General features: G+C 44.6%; 1 protein-coding gene across 1 annotated transcript; it reads right to left on the bottom strand.

The window, feature by feature from the left end:
* Positions 1–15,874: 15,874 nt before the first annotated feature.
* LOC105239510 (spermatogenesis-associated protein 31E1) lies at positions 15,875–19,734 on the bottom strand. The gene has a single exon (XM_019804265.2). The coding sequence runs from the start codon at positions 19,732–19,734 to the stop codon at positions 15,901–15,903; it is 3,834 nt and encodes a 1,277-aa protein (XP_019659824.2). The 3' UTR covers positions 15,875–15,900.
* Positions 19,735–19,993: the final 259 nt, after the last annotated feature.

Genomic DNA, 19,993 nt, shown 5'->3' with positions numbered 1-19,993 from the left:
TGTTTCATAATTTGAAAGCATGGAGTGGGATACCTGCAGCTTTGTTCCCCTTTTTCAATATTGCTTTGGCTATTTGGCATGTTTTGAGGCTCTACAAAAATGATTCATTTTAGTTCTGTGAGAAACAGCTTTGGAATTTTGACAGGAATTGCATTGTATCTGGAGATTGCTTTGGGTAGTATGGACATTTTAACAACATTAATTCTCCCAACTCATGAGAATGGAATATCTTTCCATTTATTTGTGCCATCCCCAGTTTCTTTCATCAATGTCTTACTGTTTTCAGTGTGCATGTCTTTGACCTCCTCAATTAAATTTATTCCCAGGTAGTTTATCCTTTTTGATATAATTATAAATGTCTGGTCCTGGACTTTTGCTTGTTGGGAAGTATTGATTACCAATTCAGTCTCCTTACCAATAATCAATTTGTTCAGAGTTTCTGTTTCTTTATGATTCAGTCTTGGAAGGCTGTATGTTTCTGGGAATGTATCCATTTCTTCTAGGTTGTCCAATTTCTTGCCTTCTATTTTTTCTTAGTAGTCTCTTATGATCCTTTGTATTTCTTGTGACATTACTTATGACTTCTCATCTGTTATTTCTATTTTATCTATTTGAACCCTCTCTTCTTCTTGGCTAGTCTTGCTAAAGATTTGTCTATTTTCTTTATCTTTACAAAGAACCAGCTCTTAGTTTTATTGACTTTTTTATATTGCCTTTATAGTCTCTATTTTATTAGTTTCTGCTTTGATCTTTATTATTTCCAACATCTTCTAACTTTGAGCCTTTTTGTTCTTTGTCTTTTTTTCTACTTCCTTTAGCTGTAAAGTTAAATTGCCGTTTGAGATTTTTCTTGATTCTTGAGGTAGGCTTGGGTTGTTATAAACTTCCCTCTTATAACCACTTTTCCTGTACCTGATGAATTTTAATATGTCTCAGTTCTGTTTTTTTTTTAAGTTTTTAAAAAGATTTTATTTATTTATTTGAGAAATAGAGCACGTGTGAGTGCACAAGTGGGGGGAGGGGCAGAGGCAGAGGGAGATGGAGAAGTAGGGAGCCTGATGTGAGGTTCGATCCCAGGACCCCAGGATCATGACCTGAGCCAGAGGCAGACACCTAACTAACTGAGCCACCCAGGTGCCCCTGATATGTCTCATTTCTATTTTCATTTGTCTCTAGATATTTTTTAATTTCTCTTTGATCTCTCCAATCACTGATTGGTTGTTTAGTAGCATGTCATTTAATTTCCCCATACTAGTGGTTTTTCCAGTTTTCTTCTTGTAATTGATTTCTAAGTTCATACCATTGTGGTTGGAAAAGATGCTTGATATGATTTCAGTCTTCTTGAATATATTGAGACTTGTTTTGTGGCCTCGCATGTGATGTATCTTGAAGAATGTTCCATGTGCACCCGAGAAGAGTATGTATTCTGCTCCTTTCAGACCGAAGTTTCTGTCCATGTCTCTTAAGTCCGTCTGGTCTAATGTGTTGTTTAAGGCTGATGCTTCCCTATGTATTTTCTATTTGGATGCTCTATCCATTGATGTAAGTGGGGGTGTGAAATTTGCCTGCTTGTATTGTAGTATATTGTATTTACTCGTGTCCGTTTCTCCCTTTAGGTCTGTTACTATTTGCTTTATATATTGTAGTGCTCTCACATTTTGTGCATGTGTATTTATAAACATTGGATCTTCTTGCTGGATTGACCACTTTATCATTATATAATCCCCTTCTTTGTCTATTACTATAGCCTTTGTTTTAAGGTCTATTTTATCTGATATGAGTATAGCTACAACAGCTTGTCTTGGTTTTCACTTACATGAAATATCTTTTTATGGGCCTTTACTTTCAGTAGTGCACGTATTCCTACTTTGAAGTGAGTCTCTTGGATGCAATGCATAGATGAGCCATCTGACCGTGGCATGGCTGCAGCACAGGGGGACAAGGTGCTTGCCTGGCTGGCTCTGGTGTGGCAGCAATGTGGGCTAGAGCTGGGGTTCTCCTAGCTGGCTGCAGTGTGAGTGTGGTGTGTGTGTGGCAGGGTGTGTCCAGTGGCATTAGTAGGTTAGAGTGCCAAAATGGAACCTGCCAGCACTAGCATTAACATGAGAACAGGTTACAACAGTGGTGCCTGCCAGCACTTTTGTTCCTGGAAAGAGTCACGATGGGCTTCTGCCTCCCTGGAAGTCACTTTAAGATTAGTAGATGAGTCTCTTCCACATATGGTGTAGGTCCTTTCAAAATGCTGCTTTTGTGCTGGGTCCCAGGCTAAGTGAATCTGTGTGTGAGCCCTTTAAAAATGAATNAGCATTAACATGAGAACAGGTTACAACAGTGGTGCCCACCAGCACTTTTGTTCCTGGAAAGAGTCACGATGGGCTTCTGCCTCCCTGGAAGTCACTTTAAGATTAATAGATGAGTCTCTTCCACATATGGTGTAGGTCCTTTCAAAATGCTGCTTTTGTGCTGGGTCCCAGGCTAAGTGAATCTGTGTGTGAGCCCTTTAAAAATGAATTGTCTATTCCCTACAGTTCTGTGGTTGTCCTGGATATACTCCCTATTGGTTTTGAAAGGCAAGTTTTTATTTATTTATTTATTTATTTATGTATTTATGTATTTATGTATGTATTTATTTATTTATTATGTTCAGTTAGCCACTGTACGGTACAGCGTTAGTTTTGATGTAGTGATCAATGATTCATTAGTTGCGTATAACACCCAGTGCTCACCACAACACGTGCCCTCCTTAGTACCCATCACCCTGAAAGCCAAGTGTTTTGGGGCTTATTTCTCTGGGGAAGGGCCCAAGGGTTGGGGTGCCTGATACAGAAAATAAGCTCTTTGCACCTCAGGAAACGTTCCATATCTTTGTGATCCCTCCTGATTGTGTGTTGCCCTGCCTGGGGTGGTTTTTGGTAAGAGCATGTGTCTGCTGCTCCTACCTATGTCGGTGTAGCTCTTTTATCATTTGTGGTAGAGGCACTGTTCATCTAGTTTTAGGGACTCTTTCAGAGGAGGGAATTATTCTACATGGAGCTATAGGTTTGTTGTGTTTGTGGAAGGAGGTAAGTTCAGGATCTTCCTACACCACCATCTTGAACCAGCTCTAAAAATAAAATTTTTTTTAATAAAATGAAACAAAAGGAGGATAAAGATTGCAAAATGGGGAGGTGGGGACCGGGGACCGGGGTCTTTTAAAAAAAGAAGGTGATCAGAGAAGTTTTTACTATCATGGTGCCTTTCTGGTAGAGCAGCTGGAAGCAAGGGCAGGGCCATGTAAATGTCTGGGGGAAACATGTGAGGACAGAGTCAACAGCAAATAAAGTGGAAGGCTGTGGCATGTTTAAAGAAGAGCACAGAGACAAACTAGACAATGCAGAGAAGGGTAGGGGAGAAGGAAGGGGGGAGTGCTGGGGAGGGTAGAGAGCCTGGTTAGCCACGATAAACACCTTAGACTTGACTCCATCAATTGGGAAGTTCTTCTGGTGTTTTGAGCAGAGGGGTGGCGCTGTCTGCCTTGTGTCTTGGAAGTCTCACTCCTACTGGTTTTTAAGAATAAACTGTGGAGTCACAAGGTCTAAAGCAGCAGAGGCCATCTGAATTAGGAAACTGGCAAAAACCCCAGGAAAAGGTGATAATGGTTTGGGTAAGAGCAGGAGGAAGGGAAGTAGTGAGACATTGCTAGATGCCGGTTAAAATTCTGAAATAGGGCCAATGGGATTGGTTGATATGTTAGATATGGAACGTGAGTTGGAGATTAAGGACGACACCAACAATTTTTGCCTAAACTACTAGGGAATGGAGTTGCCATTAGCTGGGAAAAGAAAGATTGGGGGTGGGAAAAGATTCATGAAAACAAGGATGGGAGACAAGGTAAGGTCAAATGACTTCTAGACACTTGGTCTGAGCCAACCCATATCCAGTTAGACACATGAGAAGGAGTTCAGGGGAATAGGTCCAGACTGGAAATACAAACTTGTAAGTCACCAGCATACCAATGGGATTTAAAGTCATGAGACAATATTAACTCCCTAAGGAGTTAGAAAAAAGCAGGATGAGAAGATAAGGATAAATTAACAAAGAAGACATAGACACAGTGGCTTCTAAGGTAGGAGAATAACCAGAGAATGTATGCCTAGAAGCCAAATGAAGACACCTTTCCAATGAGGAGGTTTTAGTGGTCATCAGTGTCAACTGTTGTTCCAGTGTTTGTTAAGGTAAAGATTTGCAATTAAACTTTGGATGTAGAAAGTGGTCAGTGATGTCTAAGACAGGTAATTTTGGTAGGGGGGAAGCCTGCTTGAGTGAGTTCTAGATAGAATTGGAAGGGAATAGCCAACAGGTACATGCAGATACAGATTTGGAACAGTCCTCTAGATACATATAGCTGGACAGCAGGTACAAAAAAAAAGGATGCTTAACATCAGTAACCATTGGGCAAATGCAAATCAAAACTACAATGCAATATTGCCTCACACCTGTTAGAATGGCTACTGTCAAAAAGAGAAGAAATAGCAAGTGTTGGTGAGGATGTGGAGAAAAGGGAACACTTGTGCACTGTTGGTGGGAATGTAAATTAATGAAGTCAGTGGAAAACAGTATGGATGTGGGCTGTGGTTGGAATAACTCTATTATTATTTTTTTTAGAGGGGGAGGGGCAAAAGGAAAGGGAGAGAGAGAATCTTAAGTAAGCTCGATCCTACAATCCTGAGATCATGACCTGAGCAGAAATCAAGAGTTGGACACTTAACCGACTCAGGCACCCAGGTGCCCCATTGTTGGAATAATTCTAAATGCAGTCCTCTAAGATTCCTAGCCTCTTGTCATTCAATCAAACACTAATCTAGGTACCACTGTGAAGAGAGTTTTGCAGATGTAATTAAAACTCTGAGTCAGTTGACCTTAAGACAAAGAGATTATTCAGGTGGGCCAGACCCAAACAGGTGAGCTCTTTACACATGCCGTTTGTCTGGCTGGTAATAGAGGAATAGGTTAGAGAGATTTGAGGCACAGGGGCTTTAGACACATCATTGTTGGCTTGAAGATAGAGGAAAACACATGAGAAGGAGTGGCGGTGGCCTTAAGATGCTGAGCAAGGACCCAGGATGACAGCCAGCAAAGGAAGGACCTCCCCTACCACTGTAAGGAACAGAAGTCTAATAACCTAAATGAGCTTAGATGCAGATTTCTCCTTAGAACCGACAGGCAAGGAATCTGCTGGCTAACACCTTCCTTTCAGCCTTGTGATACTCTAAGCAGAGAATCCAGCCATGCTGGAAACTGTGTTAATAAGTGGGTATTGTTTGAAGCCACTGAATCTGTGGTTATTTGTTATGTAACAACAGTAAATGAATACACAGGCCTTTATGTTTCCTTTACTCAGGATTCAGAACTCGGTCATTTGAGGCTATGCAGGTGGCAATCACCCAAGTTATCTGGGTCCATGTGAGATCAAGTTGTCTCTCAGATTCACCAATATACCCATGGTCTCATGCAATGGATACGATTAATGACGTCTTTTTCTCAAACTTTCTGGGTTAACTTTGAAAATGATTCAATTTCACAATTATTTATTGCTTAATGTAACTCCATCCATAAATTGGTATTTGTTTATAAGTGGAAATATCTTAAAGCATTTTTTTATAAAGACAATAAAAATCTTCACTTTCAGTTTTAATTTTTTTTTCTTCATTCACTATAGTCTCTGACAATTTTTTTTCTGAAAGAGGGAAGCTAGTCTTTTAAACAAATGATATGGAGAAAATGGACATCCATAGGCTCAAAAAATCTCAACCCAACCTTTACACCTTTCACACTAATTAACTCAAAATGGATCACAAGCTTAGCTATAAAACATATTATTATAAACTATTAAAACAAATCCTAGGAGAAAACCTTTTAGATACAGGGACAGGCAAAGATCTCTTAGTTCCTTTTTGTGAATACCTTTTAATGAAATTTTATCTTCAGTAATACATTTATGTGTACCTTTAGTTATTCTGAGAAAAAAAGGAGAAGTATTCATTTTGCCCTTCCAGGTTTATAGACAAATCACAAAGATCGATCCTTCATTATAAACCCACAGATGGTCAATAGAAGAGCCATCCAGAGTTTTCCTGAGGGAAAACCTCTCTTTATGCTCATGAACGTTTTGGAGGATTAGGGGTAGACCAGAGGATTGGGAGTGAGTGGGGGAAGCAGGCACTGTTCGTGTGGAGGAGGGAGAGGATTCTCCAAACTCAAGTTCAAGTTGACCTGGCAGAAACTCCTGGAGAAAGAAAAAGTTGCTTGGGCTTGAAATATGCTGATCAACCTTAGTGTGCCATGTTATGTAGAATAATGAAAACAGTATTTTCTAGCAAAAACTGGAATAGGTAATATAAATTTAAGGTTGCTAAAACACACACATGTATATACACACATGTAATATATACATAGATATACGTGTATATATATGTCTGTGTATTGTTTCTTCCAGCTTTATTGACGTATGATTGACAAAAATTGTATATATTCAGATTGTACAATGTGATGTTTTCATTTACCTACATATTGTGAAATAATTTCACAATCATCTCATGAGTGAAACCAGGAAATCATGCCACAATTAAACTAATTAATATATCCATAACCTTACATATTTGCCCTTTTCTTGTGGTGTGAACACTTGAGATCTCTCCTAGCAAATTTCAAGTATATAATACATTATTATTAACTATAATCACCGTATTTGTACATCAAATATCTAGAACTTATTCATCGAATAACTGAAAGTTATTACCCTCTGTATATTTGTAATTTAAATTGTTAGGCTATAAGCATGGAAACATATTTTTCTACCCTACCTTTCACACACATCTTTCAAATAATATCTTGAAACATTTTCAATAATTCAAAAATAATTTTCAAAGAGAGAAAAATGCATGTGTTGTGATTGTTCCCTACCCTGTTTTATATGAATTTGTTAATAAACCAATGGTTCTCTGGACTTTTCAGCACATTAAATGTTAAAGTAAACAAGAGATAATTGTTTCTTATTTTTAGAATAGTAGATTTACAATATATGTAGCCGTTGCAAGTTGCCTGTTTAAATTATTTTAAATATGTTCTTTGGTAATAGCTTTTTAAATGATTTTTTGTCATCATAGAAACAGAACCTTGAGGTAAAATCGCTTTTTCAACTATATTCTGTAAACACTTAAATTTTGTGATTAATTTTAAAAGCTACAAGGATATGCATATTTGACATATAAAATAAAAGACTTAGATTCAGTAATTTGGAGTTTTCTTTGCATCATTAAATTTCAATTGTTAATGCTATTTTGTCTTACAGATTCTTTTCAAAACATATTGGCTGCTTGAAAGAGTTGGAAACCTTTTTGAAGATGTGATTACACTGTTGTGATTTATACATAAGGTAAGTTAGAAAGCTTTAATTCTTGTATCCATTAATTAGCAAACTTGTACTGATACGTTTCAACAGGCACTGGATTAAGTACAGGGATTGTGGACAGACATTCCTCACTGAGCTTTCAATGCACTTATGAAAAAACCCGCCATCGTATGCAGTGGCTGTCACAGGAGACAATGCAAGGGGGTCTAGAGAACACCGCACATGGGGCTTGACTTAGCTGGGGGAGGAGAGAAGTGTTCTGGAATAACTGGTGTTTGGAGGAAGGGCTGAAGAATGGGGGTGTTCTCCTTGGGGCGGGAGAGTCAGCTGGTTGAGATGAGATCATTCCAAAGTCCATGTCCTCTAGCCAGACCACCAGGAATACTCTATGAACAAAGTTCTATCCAGAACAGGTTGGGTTTATTATTCATTGCAACGAGGAAGGATGTACACCATGGGAAACCATGAGGTGTCTGGGTAAGAGGTGTTAGAAAAAAATCTACTGTTGTGTTGGGTTTTGGTTGGGTGATTTGAAGGAGGGCCTAAAAGTGGGGGGTCACTTTAGATTGGATGCTGAAAGCAGAGGCAATTCTGTAATGATAGCTCAATAAATCTTTGAGGGAGGATTATAGTCAGAATAAACCATTACTGGCAATGAGGTAGATGTCACTCATTTTAACCAAAAGAAAGGGGTGTCTGGTATTTTTGGGGGGCACCGTGATCTTTCTTTCTATACTTAGAAAACAATTATGAATTACCTTCATTTTTGTCTCACTTTATCATGGTCTCAGAGTAACTTTATCTGGTGTTGCTGTTCTGTGATACCTCTTGGTATTTCTGTCTAAGAGGAGAGTAATATGGTTCTGGTGTGAGTGAGGGCCACTTCTGGATCTTCTGGATATTAGCAGGGCTGGGTTCCTCCCACACCCCCATGAGTAAAAGAAAGCATGGGGGAAGCTTTTAGCCTCTATTGGGAGACATAATTCTTGAATTGTAGAAATCAGTGAAATGTACAGGTCTTCTAGCCAAACCCATTCAAATATATGGAGGAGAAACAGATTAATGGGTAAGTGCATTGCTGGCTTGGATATATTCTCTAAGATTTACTTAAGTCTTCCACTCCCAAATTTTATATTTATTTTGACATAGTAAAAATTCATAAATGTTAAAACCACCAAGATGATTTCAGTTCATGTACCCTCTCTTAAATACTGTCTCAGCCTGGGCTTGTTGATACACTTTGCTTAAGATTTCAACATCTATCTCTACACCATCCCAATGTTATTGGAAAACTAGTGGAATGGTATCAGAGTGGAATGATATAAAACAAAGAAGACATTCACAAAAAACTTCGTTATATAAAGTCTGCTTGAAATTTGAATACGAAGGGTTTTAATAAGAATTTATTTACTGATTAATTAACCATATGCTGAGTAAGGGGAGAAGTGTAACCCTACTAAAAAAACACAGACATGATAGCCCTCGAAAACTGTAAAAGGAAGTTAAAAATAGAGTCCTTCTCCAGAGATTACCAAGGGTCACTTTTTTTGCATTTATAATTTGTAGTATTTTTCACCATTCCTCTGTTTATGGATACATCAATCATATATCATATCCTATCATGTCATGCTGTGAAACGTTTCTTTAAGCGGCTGTGTCTCTCTGGGAAGTTGCAAGACTTTCACACTTCCTCTGAGTCTGTCACTGATGTCTGGCTTCCCCTTGACAAGTATATCGGACTCTCCCAGCATGTTAGAGATCACACAGTCTGAGAAATAATGACAGCTTTCCAGAAGAAGATAAGCGGGGAATGTAGACAGCGCGTCGTGGATCAACCAGTTAGACTCTCAGTTCAGTCCGTTTTCTACATCTAGTGATACGTCCAGGTGACTGATTTTGGCATCAAAGTTGAAATACTTCTCTTTCTCAGCTTGTTCTTCTTTTTTTTTTTTTTAAAGATTTTTTAATTTCTTTATCAACAGAGATAGAGACAGCCAGCGAGAGAGGGAACACAAGCAGGGGGAGTGGGAGAGGGAGAAGCAGGCTCATAGAGGAAGAGCCTGATGTGGGGCTTGATCCCATAACGCCGGGATCACGCCCTGAGCCGAAGGCCGACGCTTAACCGCTGTGCCACCCAGCAGTGATGTTCTTCTCACATCATCTTCCGATGGCCAGAGCTGACCATTGCAGAGGCTGCCTTCGCTAAAACTGCATCATTGGCTAAACTCCCTTCATCCCTGCTTGCACCTCTACCTTGGGGTATTTCCTGATCTGTCGATGCTTGACGTGGACTCACAGCAGTTGCTTGGCCTGGTAGCTAGAGGTCTGTCTTAATATGCCAGTTTGTGAGCAAGATCAGTGCTTGTGTGCCCAAGGAACATCCAATCTGTTTAATTTTGTCCAATATTCTTAGTCCCCTTGGTTCTTGGTCAAATCAGTGTCCATTTGCTTGACTACATGAATCCCTTCTTTTCTCTCCCCCGAGCTGCTCACATGATCCGAAGCAAATAACATCTTCCAGTGGATTTCCCATTTTTTAAATTGGTAAATAAAATTACTACCTTCAAAGTTTTGCCTTGAAACCAATAGGATACTTGCAAAAATGTAATGGAAATGCAAACCATTGCATTCTTAACTGTAAGCCATTCTGAGTATGGGGTGTGCGATCTCTGCTAAGCGCTGTCCGGGGTCTCTACTGATTCTGCACCCTCCCCACGCCTCCTGCAGGTCTGATGGTCCTAGGAGGGCATGAGGTTCCTGCACAGTATTCTAACCGAATCTGGGGTCTTTTTCATTTTTTACTCAACACAGCCCTTCACCACAGGCTTGGGGTCCTATTAGTCCACAGCCACATGGTGTTTGCAGGTAAGTCGGAGCAGAACGGTCCACTTACCTCTGTGTTACCCACCTTCTGCCTAAGAGGGGATAATCAGGGCTGATGGGGCCCCTTTGAGTTGCCGAGTTTGGTGAAACAGCACTTCTAGAGTTCCATGGCCCTCATTTTTGCTAGACAGGCCTTACACATGGTTTACCTGATGGAGCCCAGAACCCATGATTGTTTAGGATTCTGGGTTTGTTTCTTAGAAAAGACCAGGAATCTTGTTCATGTCAGTGCTAACATTTCTATCATTCTTTTAGCCCATAAAAATCTTTCCGAGCATGCAGCACCTTATGTGTATATGTTTATGGATTTGCAAATTAACTGCATGCACTATGAATCCATAATTTATATCCATGATAAAGCTTATATAAATATAGGGATTTTTTAAAAAAATGAGATGAAAAAGATTCCAACTGGAATTTCTAATATTTTCCTTCTGCACCTCCATGTACGGTCCTGTCCACTCCTCTGGTGAGTCCCTCCACCAAGGGGCCTCACTCCTAATGGCCCCCCATGCCTCTCAGGTCAGCAGAGCAGGGATGGTATCTCCAGGAACTGGATTTTGTGTACTTTTGCCTCCAACCCTCAAAATCTGTGAGGACTACTTTGAATTTCAGGTGGATTCAAGATGCAGAGAAAGGTACACTTCTCATGATGGAATTCTACCCAGAGGGAGAAGTGGGAACACTCCATTGCACTGGTTTTCATGGAAGTTAATAGAATTAAATTCTCTTCGTCATTCTTCTCTTTTTAAACCACACTATGATTAAAAACAGACTATGATCAGGAGAGGTTTGCACTCTCTGAAATATTTCATTATCTGAATGGCAAAGTGACTTCTTCTTTTCTCTCTGAGATAGTGATATGTACCATCGCCTGGTGGTGGTGGAAATAATCTCCTGTAGGGATATCATCTGTCTGACTTAGGAAAGGGATCCTTTCACGCCGATTGTGTCATGAAGTGGAGAGGGCATTGGATTAGACTCAGATGTGGAAACCGAGCATACATGTGGCTTGGGGAGTGTCTCCATGCCATGGGGTCCCCATTTGTTAACGAGGTGACTGGGAGAGAGAAGAGGCCACTACCATTTTGTGTGTGTGTGTGTGGTTTTTTGGTAATGGCTCTTCGTCTCCGCTCTTCTCCTGTTCCCTCTCTGCTCCTGCTTCTTCTCTTCCACTACTTTTTCTCTTTACCTCCTTCTTCGACTGAAGTCTCCAGTAAGCCTCTGACAAGGAGGCAGGGTTATGGGGTGAGGCGGTGGACGGCAGTATCTCAGCTTCCTACCTGAGGCCTCCAGCTTTGCTTCCACTGAGAAAGGGTTGGGGTAATGGGATCACTTCCCAGAAAATATTTGTGTTGGTTATTCTGCTTGCCCTTATTCCAAGTGGAATAAGAATGGCTATTGAAACTAATTAACAAGACACATATCCTATTCATCACTTCTGTAAAAATATTCTGCCCCACAAATCTTCAAAAAAATAAAAAAAGAAAGAATATTAATGCATCTGATCCACCAGACCAGCTAAAGCACACCCATAAAAATGCTCAGAGCAAAGAGCTGTGTCACCCTGGTTTCCTGTTAACAGGAAGAGATGAGGCAGTTGTGTTTTCCTACCAAAGATGGTAGCATTTCTGAAATCCTCATCTATTTTGTTGGAAGTTACATTATTTTATACCTCTTACAAGAATTTAGTTTTATTCTAACTAAAAAATATGGTTTAGAAACAGCTTCACCTTCCAAAAAAGAAAGTATCCCTTTTATGATTGTGGAATGTTGTGGACGCAGGCATCTGTAGGGAAATGATGAGTTATCCTAGTTGTTAAATACTATTGATCGGACATTAGAGGCTATCCAGGGCCACTTTCCATAGTTCTGTAATTCAATAACATGAGAAAGTATCACCAAGGGAGCAAATTTCATAACTTTAATGGCTATGATTCCGTAAAATATTTTACCGCCTGAGTATGTTTTTTTCTTAATTAAAAAAAATGTACATCTACCCACAGAACTGACGCCACCTCATTCCTCTATTCTGAGAGAAAGGATTGTGATGTTGTCATCCTTATGGGTGACCTGAGAGACTTAACCGGGTATTTGACATCTGTTTATTATACAGATATTATCAAGTCAAGGGCACCAGGATTCTTTTGACCAGTGGGAGATATGGAGTCTCAACTAAGTGCCCAATTTGCAAAATACTAGGTAGATGGTGAGATCTTTAATTATTATAATGAAATGCTGATTAAATGTATACTTTCTTTAACAGATGTTAAAATGCCAATTCCCAAGTAATTTAATTGAGGTAATGTATATTTCAGGCACCAACTAAGTGAAATATTCTCTAAGATTTCAAAATTATTTTAAGCAATGTGTCCTTTTTTAGCCTGATGATATAAAACAGAGCCTGACTTCCTGAGTCTTAGAAAATGAGCATTCCGTAGGATTATGTAAAATATGAAACTTTTTGAATCTTCCAGAAGTTTAAGCTACCTTAGCTGAGCATTAGGATTTTTTCATATTCTGGAAATATACATGATATCATCTAAGGATATTACCATATTTTAAAAGGAGCCCCCCCCAAAAGTTATAATTATTTCATGTTATTAACAGTAAATATAAACAAGCCAGAGGATATAATAGATACATTGCCAAAACGGCCTCATTCCTCAAACAGCCTCATGTGTTTGATACCGTGAATTGTTTGATTTAAAAATAAAGCCTCACAAACGTAACACAAGTTGTTCTGGGCCAAATAACGTGCTGTCCATCCAGCATGAGTCAGACGCCTCTCGGCCTGTTCATTCCTTCCTGCATTCCAGTTTCTCTAGGCCTCCTGACATCACTGCCAACGTGAAGAAGTTGCTTTGAGGGTAGGGACTTGTCCCTAACAGAATAAAAAATGTGACCCCGATGCTGTTTTACTAAACAGTAACTAAAATTGGACAAATAAGAGTTCTTCCCTCATTAGACGATGGCAAAATTTTGTTCGTTTTCAGTTTCTGATTCTTTAAACTGTGGGTCGGAGCTCAAGCTCATGAAAATTTTCTGTGAAGGAAAGGATTTTTCAGGTTTACATGGGGAACCTACACCTTTTACATAATTAAAAAATACACAAGCATTTTCTCTGGGGAGCACAGCTGCAGATACTCCCCTGCACTGCCAATTTGCTAAGGGGCTTCAGATCCATGCAGGGGCCTGTCACTGGGGGGCTACTCAGGCCCCTAAGAACGGAGGGGAGGCCTCTGTTCAAGGTCTGTCTTTGGTGTCTGCAGGGCACTGGGAGGCCTCTGTGTGAACTATGCGGATCTGTGTGTGGGTCTCTGTGTTCAGATCTGTTTCTGAGGTGTCTCTGTGTGAAGTCTATGTGGATCTCTGCAACAGGTCTCTGTGAAGTCTCTTGGTGTTAGCCATTGTGACAGTTTCTGCGTAAGATCTGTGAGGGAGGTCTTTGTGGATGATCCCTGGATATAGTGTCTGAAGGGTTCTTGATGTTGGCCCCCGTCAAAGGTCTCTGTGTAGGGTCTGGGTGGGCTTTGTGTGGGTCTCTGTAAGAAGTCTTGGTGTATGTCTCTGTGGGAAGTGTCTGTAGGAGGTCTCTATCAGAGGTATTTGTATGGGATCTTGGTGTGGGTCTCCGGGAGTGGTCTCTGTGTAAGATGTGTGTGGGAGGTCTTTATGGTAGGTTCCTGCACATGGTCCTCAGTCAGGGGTTTCTGAGAGTCTGTGTGAGAGTCTCTGAGGTCTTGGTGTAGGTCTCTGTGTGGGATCTCTGTGTGGGTCTCTGTCAGAGGTCTCTGTGTGGGTCTCCGTCAGAGGGCTCTTGGGGGTCTCTCAGCGTGGGGCTCTCCCTTTCTGGCCTCCTTGCACCGTCTGGCAGGAGAAGGGCAAAGGGACTTGCTCCTTCCTGTTTCTGGCTGTTCCACCAGCATCCTGTCCGTAGCACTTCTCCCGACAGGAGCGTGGGGTGCACATTGGGCTCCCCAGCTCCCAGAACTCACCTCCGGTGCCCCTGGGAGGACCTAGCAGCAGCCAGACTCAAGGACCCTGCTCTGGGTCACCCTCTCCTGAGCTCCTGAGGGCCCGGGGCGCCCTCTGTCCTGGTCCCGCCTCCCCCAGGTCCTGGCTGCTCTGTCACTGCTGGGCCCACCCTGGGGGCCTAGAGGCAGGACCTGGCTCCAGAGAGAAGCGGCGGCAGAGCAGGCCCGTGCCCACTCTGCCCTGCACCCCGGGTCCCCTCCCACATGTGGGGTCTTGACAGCATGGGGGCAGAGCCATGCCTGCTGCCATCTGGATCAGGGGTCCCTCCTGGAACGGGACTTTCCACCATGCGAGTGATGTGTGTGGGGGGCCCTGGAGGATGATGTTGGTCTGGGAGCAGGGGGGCCCCTCCCGGACTGCACCCTCATTCTGGACAGGTACCTCCCAGCTGGGTGTGGGACAAACCCTAGCTGATGGACTCCTCCCCCTCTGGGCTCTGGGGTAACCAAGATGGGGAGCCAGGCAAGACCTGCTAGGTGACCCAGGCCAGTCTCTTGGCCTTTGAGTCCCCACCAGTCCCCTGGGAGCTGTCCTTGGGCCACACATGCTAGTAAAGGTCACAGACTACAGGTCTGTCCCAAGGCCCCGTCAAGTGCAAGCTTATCAAATTGTGCAGAAGTTAACCTTCCCTACCCAAAGGTTTTGCTGTCTCTGGGCAACTGGCCCTCTGTGTGGGAGCCTCGGGTGACTTCTCTCCACCTGGGCTGGCAGCTGGAGTGGGGTGGAGACCCCGAGGGGACAGCCATGGGGCCTCCGACTTCTCTGGGCCTGTAGGTGGCAGTGGGACACCACGGGTCCTTGGTCGTCACACCAGGTATGGGCACAGAGAGTCCCTTTGCCTCCTTCCTGGCATCCCAGCCTAGGTGTCCCCCTGCCTCACAGACATACCCCTGCTCCATCCCCCAGAAGGTGAGCAGGGCCCATTGCTCCTCTAGGGCAGGCCAGACTGGTCCTAGTGGCCTCTGTGCTCCCCACCTGCACACCCTTGGAACCCAGAGTCTGCTCCTCCCTTGCTGCTCCAGAATGTGAGAAAGGAGGGGGGTGACACTGAGCTAAGAGGGGCTCCCGGCTGATGTCAACCCAGCTTCATCAGGGAGAGAGGGGGTTCCTGGGGTAGCTGTCCCCTCCTCCCGCCAGGAGATGGGGGGCAGGATTTCTCCCACCTCTGCACTCAGGGCCAACCTTGCGCCTCCAAACTCCACACCCCACCCTGACATATGACTCTGTCTTCCACACGTCCAGGAGCCTGAGGGGATTTCTGCCTCTGCAGACCGTCCCTACAGCCGCACAAGGTCAAGGCAGAGAGAAAGAGGAGAGGATGGGCAGAGCCAGATCCTGGGCTGGGGTCTTGTTCATCTTGTCCTAATGATGATGTCATGGAAACCGAAGGCATGTGTGGGAGGGGGCGGGGGTGTACCACCCTCCCTCCAAGGCCCCATCCCTTCTGGGAAGCCAAAGCAGGCTCTCGGGGAGAGCAGACCCTGATCCTTCCCTTCCCCCCAGCAGAGCACAGACAGAGACCAGCACCTCTCATGAGAAAAAAGCATTTATTTTGGGGAAGCAATAACAGTTGTGGTAGGAAGAAGCCATTAGCACACAGAGGATGTGCTAGTGTGAGGAACAGTAGGCTTTCTTTGTCTATACTCAATTTTTTCTTGAAGGAAAACTTTCCTACCAGGAAAGGTGTGAGAAGCACACTGTGCCTGATGGGATGGGACACATTTTCGAAGACTGCATGTTGGATAATGGTGAGCATGGCCTGAGGCACCTGCCACTGTGGGCCTGTGCTGGCTGGGTCTGCCTAGGGACCCCAGCTCCCTGGGTAGGCCTTCCCACCTGCTGTCCCTGTCTCTGGTCTGCTCGCTCTTGTTAGGGTAGCTGTGACCCTTGGGGGTGGCTTGCTGATTGGAGGCTGTCTCTCTTATCACTCTCCTCTGGTCTGGGGAAGAGAGAACCCTGTGGTGGCAGGAATGCCCACGTACTGGGGCCTGGAATTCTTTGTGCTGATTTATCCCTGAGGCACGAATTCCTTGCTGAAGTCCCAATTTCTCCACCAGGACTCGTCCCACAGCTGTCACTATCGTCTGACCTTCAACAGCCCTGCTGTCTGTAACCGATCTGCTCCTGACTGGTACCTGGCTCTGGGCAGGGGCTGAGACAGACTTGCAGTTTTGAAGGGGATCTTCCAGTCCTTTGCCTTTTTTATTGAGAGTAAGGCACTCTAGGAAGTTCCTCATCCTTTTTCTAAAGTGGCTTTCTGGAAAAATCTGTGTGGCTGGCTCTCCTCTTCCTCTGACCTGGGGAGGGTGGCCTGTCCCACTAGCTTGGAAAGCCTTGATTCTTGACGGTTCTGCAAACCCTTTTTCATGCTTTTCTGGTTTGGGACTCTTCTGGTCCTCTGTCTCATCAGGGGAGTCACTCTTGTTCTGGCTCTCACATGGCTCCTCAACTTTTGGTACGCTGGGCTCCCGCTGCCCCTCACTGCTCGGTCCACTTGATCTAAGGTCATGTGGCACCGTTGAAGCTGGTGTATCTCCACTGGCATGTTCCCTCTGGGAACAGAAGGGTGACTTGTAAGTGGTGAGGATGTCTGCAGCAAGGAGAGCATTAGTTTGAGTGTCTTGCAGGATCACATTGGTGTCACGGTCTTGGACAAACATGCCAGGGGCAAAGTCTGGAAGGAGGATGTCCCTGGGAGAATCTTGAAGCAGCACACCAGTGGTATGGCCTTGAGGCTGGTTCTCTGACTCTGCCTTCTCTTGGAGCTCAAACTTACTAACCTTTGTTTTAAGGCTTGGCTTCTTTGGATCTTGGGCAAGCAACTCTGTAGGTGGTGAGGGGCTTTTACGAGTGCTTGGAGATCCTGATCTCAGATCCGCATAAATGGTTTGGTTGTTTGCCAGAACACTGGGTCTTAAGATGACTTCCCAAGCAGGGGCCTTCTCAGCCTCCATCGCCTCCATGGCCACTTTAGCCCTTGGAGGTTGGGACTTGAACTTCATTTCCAGTATTGCTACCTTGTCTGGTGAGGCCCGACCCCCACTCTCCTCCTTTAGCTCATTCCTGGCCATTACTAAACTTTGACTTGGTAACAGGTTGTCTTTCTTGGCCCCCATAACAGTCTTGCTCTGTGGGGTTCTGTTTATTAGGCTGAGTGTTGAGGTCCGATAAGGTGATCTGCCTTCCTGTCCTGATAAAGGGGTCTCCGAGGACTTATGGCCTCCCAGGGCCTGCTGGATTTCCTCACGTGTGGGTGAGGGAACAGGCAGGGGACTCCCTGAGGTGGGAATGGACTCTTCTGTTATCCCCTTCCCTCCTGGGTGGGGCTGAGGTTTTCCTAAGAACTTGTAGAACTTGGCTTTCGAGTGGGCCCCAGATACAAAGGTGGCTGAGCAGGGAAAGGGGGACTGGGAAAGGCACAAGCGTTGAGTTTCACATAGCTTGAGATCTGTGGGCTCAGAGCCTTGGAGAGGGAGGTCCCACCTACGCTTCACCCGAAATCTTATGATATGTGTTTCCAGCTTCTGTTGAGTGTAAGGACTAAGGAAGGACAGCTTACAGGAGGTGTTTACGCTGGGTTTCTGATCCTTCGAGGATGCTAGATTTCTGATTTCCATGTGAGGGTGGGACTTGGGCAAATCATGGTTGGCCATAAGCCAGGATCGACGCACACTCACAGGGATCAAACCCTCTTTCATCTGTCCCAATTTCCTGTGCAAATGAACCTTTAAGATTTTTTCTAGATGTTTCTTACTTGGGACCCTGGCTAAGTATTTTCCTGGGTCACTCTTCAAGGTCCTTATCGAGGGTCTTTGTAACTCCTTCTCAGAGTTGGTTCCTAGAAACTTCACTGGATACCTGGCTGAGACCCTGGAGAGATCTGTTGGGGTCCTCTTTAGACATTGCCGTAGACCCTTACCGAAGTTCTTCTCTAGTTGGGATCTTGCTTGACCCTTCCTATGGGAATTTCTAGAGTACCTGGACCTGGTCCTCCGTGTAGCCTGGCTGCTTTTGCCTTTAGACATAAAGAGCCTTGAAAGCCCCTGCTTTCCCTGTTCATGATTCACCCCTGGAAATTCATCCTGAGGCCACATCAGTTCCAGAGACAGTTGAATCCTGTGGGGCAGGTTGCCTTGCTGTTTATACCTGTTGAGCCTCCTTTGAAGTTGTTGCTTCCGGAGATTAAAGACGATAAAGTCCCCCTGAAAGGTGGAAACTGACCTGTCGGCCTGGAAGGCCTGGTTGTCCTCCACAAGCTGGGGAGGGTCTTGGCTAAAGAATTTCGGAGATCTTTTCATCTTAGCAGGTAAAGTCTTCCCCCTTTCTTGTTGCTTTGACAACAAGGGCCATTCCAGTTGTTGAATTTCTTTTGGGATGAAGAATCCTGTCTTCTTCTGGGATGTAGGGCAAGGTACCCCACAGGTCCTCCTCTGGGATGGGAGAGAAGGTGGTCTGATTGGGACAGAGGGTGCAAGGTGGGCCTGGGGCTGGGGCAAGTTTAGTGTCGAGGATTGGGGTTGCATTCCACTGCAGAACAAGGGAGGGGCGTGGGAAAACCGTGAAGATATTTGATCATGGATTAGAACTGGCAAGCTATTAGAGATCCTGTTGAACAAAACAGAAGGGATCTGTAGTGAAGAAGAGTGACTAGAGATCAAGGCAGTGGCCACCAGGGACTCACTGTGCAGAGAGGGTAGACCCCAGAAGAGCTGGCTGCATTTCTGCTTCAAGCTGTCTTCCAAGACCTTGGGGGATGAGAATGGCTGAGGACCAGCCAGCTGCTCTGCTTTGTTGTTCATGTTCCAGAAGGATTGCGGGGTGGTGGTGGTCTGCTTAGCACCCAGCAACTTCCACATAGTCCCCAAAGAGCTCACGTGGTCATCTGGGCACCACTGTTTGACAACTGACCCACCCTTTTCCTTCTCCTTCCAAATCTTCAGTTCTACCCTTTTGGTGATTAGTATCTCAAGCAGCTTCTGGACATCCGGATTGACAAATGAGGGGTTAAGAGTCTCTATCTGCTTCGTAAGGCCACCCCAGAACGAGGCCTCTGGTGCATGGCAGGACACGAGTTCTTGCTGGCGCTTGTGCTGTAATGAGCTAGGCAAGAACAAGGACTTGGTACTTTCCCACCACCAGGAAAAGGATAAAATGGGGTAGCTTGCATGGCCAAGGCCTGAGATGGTTGGAATGAGAGATGCCAAATAGGAATTACGTGGGAGTAAGCTCTTTCTGACCGTGTCCCGTGGGACTTTCTTTAAGTTAGATTTGTCTTCTTGAGGTCCTGCTGGCAGCGGGGAGGCCAGAGGTGGAGGGCCTCCTGTCGGAGGAGCGGGGGAAGGTGATGGGGCCACGGTGGGAGTAGCATCTTCCACAGGCTCCCTGCATGGTTGGGGCTCCAGCAGGCGCTGCTTTGCGCACATGCCCAGGGGCTGCTTGATGTAAGCGCTGATGAAAGCCCCCCTGGTCAGCGAGCTTCCCCAGATGGCTGCAGGGGACAGGAGGTATGAGCTGCAGCCAGGAGCAGCCGGGGCCAGGAGGGTGGGCCCCACAGCTGGCCACGCCCCCACACCCACTTCACAATGCTCCCGCTGTCCCTCCCCCCAGGGCTTCAGCCACACTCTGTCCCCATGGCTCCTCCCAGCCCCCCACACCCACTTCACAATGCTCCCGCTGTCCCTC

The sequence above is a fragment of the Ailuropoda melanoleuca genome, chromosome 17 (genome assembly GCF_002007445.2).
Source record: "Ailuropoda melanoleuca isolate Jingjing chromosome 17, ASM200744v2, whole genome shotgun sequence".
Lineage (NCBI taxonomy): Eukaryota > Metazoa > Chordata > Mammalia > Carnivora > Ursidae > Ailuropoda > Ailuropoda melanoleuca.
The sequence above is the reverse complement of the archived record's forward strand: the minus strand, read 5'-3'. Positions and strand labels throughout refer to the sequence as shown.